Below are 5,534 nucleotides of genomic sequence, written 5' to 3'. Positions count from 1 at the left end.
AGAACCATACCTCTAGTTATGACAAACAAATATGTCTCTAGCTATTACCAAATGTTGTCTGGGAACAAGATCATTCTGAGTTGACAAGCCATGGTGTAAGAGACTGTGCAGAGATTAGCCATGTGTCATAGGTAGAGAGACTGCCTAACAGACGGCAGTCTCGTCTGTGTAGAGCTTCATCTGGATGGTGATTAGATAGAGTAACGCTGTAACTGCTGTTTACTGGATACCATAAAGAAAGACAAACTTTGAAAAAGGAAAAAAAGTATGCTTCTATTCTTGGAGCCAAGTTTCATAAAACAGAACAAAATATTTAATTAGAACCCCTGATTAGGAATGATTTTGAAACACTGTATTAAGAAAAAGGTCTATCAAAGAAAAACAAAGAAGCTGGGCATTGTGGTAGCCTGGGCTACATAATGAGATTTTTGTCTCAAAGACAAAAAGTCCAGGTTATTGTTTTTAAGTCTGTGGGGAAAAAAAATAAGTCTTAGGAATTCCCTGTCCATATTTTACCCAAACCATGCCATCTCTTTAAAGCACAGCAAATATTAATCAGAACTAACTGCTGCCTGTGAGATGAGTCACCCTTGGGTTTATCTATCTCTGTACTCTCCACCTGCTTCCATGTGTTCTCTTGTGACTATAATTAACTTTCCCTCTGTCCCTTTTTAAAAACTTAAATATTTTTTAGCTCTTCGACAGAGTCTCACTTTATAGTCCAGGCTGGTCTTGAGCCTACTGCAATCCTTGTCTCTGTCTTCCAAGAACTAAGATTAGAGGCATTCAGCACCATCTGAGCACAGTCAACTCTCTAAACACGTCTAGCAATTCCACCGTGAGGCATTTATGCAGTCTTTGCTGTTTCCCAGCTGCTTCAAGGGCAGCCTCAATTCCTCAGCACGACACCACAGGTCCACAGACTCTGGCCTCACACTCTTTTTCTTCTTTACTTTCTTTTCTTTCTTTCTTTGGGGGTGGCAACGTGGGGTGTGTGTGTGAGAGAGAGAGAGAGAAAGAGAGATAGAGAGAGAGATAGAGAGAGAGAGACAGAGAGAGAGAAAGAGAGAGAGAGAGAGAGAGAGAGACAGAGATTTTGAGACACAGAGATTTTGAGACACAGAGATTTTGAGACAGAGTTTCTCTGTGTAGCCCGGCTATCCTGGAACTCACTCTCTCTGTAGTCCAGGCTGGACTCAAATTCACAGAGATCTGCCTGCCTCTACCTCCCCAGTGCTGGGATTAAAGGCGTGTGCTAGTATCACCCAGCCTTATTTTCTAGCTATATAGTCACACACGTTTCTTGGTTTATGGTATTTTTCAGCATGTGATCAGACACATTCCATCTCCACACAAGCAGCTCATCAGTCTTCAATGCCAGCATCAGATAGAATCATATAACGTGTGATGAATTCTTACATCTCCGTAGACAGGACTGACTATCCTGCCTTTGGACTCTTTGTACTGGATCTGTATGTACATGCAAGCATATACAATTACAATTTAATAGTGCATTCTAAGCACAGTGGAACATTCCTATAATCCCAGTACTTGGGGATGCAGAGGCAGGAGAGTCATGAGTTCAAGGCTAACCTTGACTACATACATAACTTGAGACCCTATTCCTAATACAAACAAAAATGTCTACATTAAAATATACAAATGAACTTTAAAGTTTTACTAATTTAATGTTCTATGGTTTAGTCATTTAATTCTCCTAAGTAGGAAATGGAACTATTACTATCATTTCCAGATTCAGTAGCTTACTCAAGGTAATGCACAGAACAAACATTTGAGTCCAGACATGTAATTTTACAGTCAGTTCTGTTTTGCTTTCTTCTTCTTCCCTTCTTTTTTTTTTTTTTTTTTTTTTGGAGACAGGGTCCTGACTGTCCTGGAACTCACCACGCAGAGAGACCAGGCCAGTCTGACCTTAAACTCACAGCAAACCCCTGCCTCTGCTTCCCCAAGTGCTGAAGTTAAAGGCATCCATCACCTACCAGGCAGTATTTTTTAATATATTTTTTAATTATTTTTTATTTTTATGTGTATGAGTGTTTTGCCTACATGTCTGTCTGTGTACCAGGTGCATGACTGATGCCTGTTGAGGCCAAAAGAGGACACTGGATCCCCTAGAACCGGAGTTACAGACAGCTGTGAGCTGCCATGTGGATGCTGGGAATAAAGCCCAGGTCCTCTGGAAGAGCAGCCAGTGCTCAGTGGGTTACCACTGAGCCATCTCTCCAGCCCCTTCTCTTTGAATTTTGTTTTGCAGCAATGAAAGATAGGGCCTCACATATGTTTTTGAAGCTGTCCCTATGCTGCTCCGTTTGAACTTAGTAATCCCCCTGCCTCAGCCAGCAGCACCAGCATCATAGGCATCTCATTACACTTACATATCCAAAGTCTACGTTCTTTCTTAGCCTTATATTGCTAAACTTTTTTTTAAGCTTAGACTATACCTAAAACTCATATGATATTTTCACAAATAGAAAAAGAAAATAAAGCTGGGTGGTGGTGGTGAAAGACTTTAATCCCAGCACTCAGGAGACAGAGGCAGGAGGATCTCTGAGTTCAAGGTAAGCCTGGTCTACAGAGTTCCAGGACAGCCAGGGCTACACAGAGAAACTTTGTCTCAAAGAAAAAAAGAAAGAAAGAATGAAAATATGGAAAACCCCAGTTCAAGTGATCATTAACTTCTCATATATATAAATTTATCATTTTAATCCATAACAATCAAAATTATACATCTCTAAATCATATTATCATTCTAATGTTATACAGAATTATTTTTAAAAGCCATACCAATAAAATAAAACATAAGAAACCCTAGAGGTTGGTTAGTTGGCTGGCTGACTGACTTTCGCAGTACAAAGGACTGGACTTATGAATGACAAGCAAACAGCCCCACTGACTTACATTTCCAGGCTTAGTTTTTTTCAAAGCCAACTGCTTATTCCCTAGTTTGATGTTGAAATTGCTATCATCGTGCCTCTATCTTCCAACCAGCTAGGATTATATGAATGCTAGGCATTCCTGGCTAAATCAAAATAGTAATATGTTTTCTCATGTATGGGGAGGAGGTGAGGAACAGTGTGAACAGTTGACTTAGTCAATCTCTCTCCATCTTATTTTTGAGAGTCTCTTACTCAACATAAAACACCCTAAGTCAGCTAGAATGGCTGGCCATCAAGCCTGGGGAACCCTCCTGTCCACCTCCCAGCACTGGGATTAGAGGTACACACTGACTGCCAGACTTGGCTCTTACATGGATGATATAGATCCAAACTTAGGCCCTAGACTCCCACAGCAAGTGCACAGCTCACTGAGCCATCTTTCTAGACCCACGGCCTTTAAATTACATTTTTATTTTATCAGCAATAGGATAGCTTTGGAAAGACGACGTGTATTGAGACATGAACTAACAGATTTCCTTCACTAGCTTTGAGAACCATAATACTTTTAAAGGATGGCTGCCCTTCCTGAAATATTACCCACCAGTCCCTCTGACAGCATTATGGAAATATCTTTCACAAAAACTAGTGATGCTCTTCATAAAATGAAGAATTTAATATTTTAATCTTGGATTTTCACTTGGTTAATCACACAACCTTTACCCGTTTTTCTTTTTCTGCTTTTCATTTGTGAGATGGTTCTCCCATAGCTCTGGCTAGTCTGAACTGACTCTGGCACACAGGCTGGCATCAAGCTCACAGTGGCCCTCCTGTTTCAACCCACTGAGAACTTTTAAAAACTGAAGTGGAAGCCAGGCAGTGGTGGCGCACACCTTTAATCCCAGCACTTGGGAGGCAGATGCAGGCAGATTTCTGAGTTCCAGGCCAGCCTGGTCTACAGAGTGAGTTCCAGGACAGCCAGGTCTACTGAGAGAAACCCTGTCTCGAAAAGCCAAAAAAGAAAAAAGAAAAGACAAAGAAAAACTGAAGTGGATTATAAAACTGGATTTTGCTAGCTATCAAGAAACATGTATCAGCAAAGAACAGATTCAACTGTAGTGTTAGTTTTAGAAGATCAGACGTAGAAGATGAACTGTCTCACGTTTTCATTTCTCTTGAGAAGGTCATCATCACTGTAAAGTGGCAAGCTTGTCACTGTCCACCCAGTACACAGCTTAATCACACCCATCAACTGTGGGCTTCCTGCGAACACAGCTGCAACTGGAGCTTGCCTCCTGTAAAGAACCAAAAGATCCTATGATAAACGAGCAATTAAACTATTAACATCATTGGTTTATATCAACTCTCAATACCAACAACCTCCAGTGTATAAGCACACTAAGATTTCAAAGTCAATGCAGTCCATTTAACTTAGGTATTCATTTAAAAGCATTCTACTATATGCCAGCAGCTCTTTTAAGCACTGAAGATACAGAAATTTTTTTAAACAAAGGGAGTGGAGGAAAGAAACAAGAATATGTCAGGTGGTGGTGGCATAGACCTTTAATCTCAAACACTTGGGAGACAGAGGCAGACAGATCTCAAAAAAAGAAAAAAAAAGAAAAAAGAAAGACAGAAAAAAGAAAAATGGAAAAGAAAAGGAAGAAAGAAAAAAAGAATATACTACATCAGATAGGGTGGTTCTCACACTCAGGCTCTGTAACACTAACATATAACTCAAATCCTTCCACATCCACTCACCCCACTGCTCCTCTGTCTCCGGATACCAGTGTGCACTACTCCACACTGAGTCCACTACAGACTCTCAGATGTCACTTACAGGGTAAGACACCAGCAAACAAGTTCCCCCTTTCCTCCTCCTATTTATTTTCAGTGCTAGGATGAAACTCAGAGACTGCATGCATAGTCTACAGACTGCAGAAAGGATTTAGCAGGAGGAGGTACTTGCTGCCAAACTTGATGGTGTGAATTTGATTCCTAGAACCCATACATTAAAAAGAACTTACACCTGTAAATTGTCCTCTAATGTTTACACACATGCCGTGGCATACACAGGCACACACACATTCTACCTCTGATCAAGCTTTATCTCCAGCCAAACCTAATTGATCTATTCACTCCCAGAATGCACTATTCAGTATCTGGCTACTACATACTGCACACAGAGATAAGCTCCAAAAGAAAAGGAACAGCACCTGGCTGGCCACTGTCCTAATGGAAGACTCAGGAGTAAGGAAAAAGACTTAGGACAAAATAATTATACTCAGATAAATATCTAATTACTCAATATCCAATTGTTCAGGCTTTTGCCATGTATTATTTTTTCTTTTTCTTTCCTTTTTTTTTTTTTGGGGGGGGGGGTGTTTCAAGATAGGGTTCTGTTGTGTAGTCCTGGCTGTCCTGGAACTTGCTCTGTAGACCAGGTTGGATTTGAACTAACAGAGATCCACTGCCTCTGCCTCCCGAGAACACCACCACCACCTAGCTTTGCTAAATCTCAAAGAGGATATAGTTCTTTGTTATTTGAGACAACACAATATCGTATTGTCATGCTCCCCACTGGTAACTACAACTCACATTAAATATTAGCATCAATGGTTAAGGTAACCTAAAAAAAAA

At 40.5% G+C, this 5,534-nt stretch overlaps 1 protein-coding gene across 1 annotated transcript in view; it reads right to left on the bottom strand.

Annotated features, from left to right (window-relative positions):
* Dpy19l4 (dpy-19 like 4) overlaps positions 1–5,534 on the bottom strand; it is a 57,612-nt gene that overhangs the window by 6,888 nt on the left and 45,190 nt on the right. The window contains exon 17 of the mRNA XM_028769653.1: positions 4,057–4,189. Coding sequence (XP_028625486.1) covers positions 4,057–4,189 — 133 coding nt within the window. The remainder of the gene's footprint in view (positions 1–4,056; positions 4,190–5,534) is intronic.

Source organism: Grammomys surdaster, unplaced genomic scaffold, assembly GCF_004785775.1.
Source record: "Grammomys surdaster isolate TR1022 unplaced genomic scaffold, NIH_TR_1.0 64, whole genome shotgun sequence".
Classification (NCBI taxonomy): domain Eukaryota; kingdom Metazoa; phylum Chordata; class Mammalia; order Rodentia; family Muridae; genus Grammomys; species Grammomys surdaster.
This window is presented reverse-complemented; position numbering and strand designations above follow the sequence as displayed.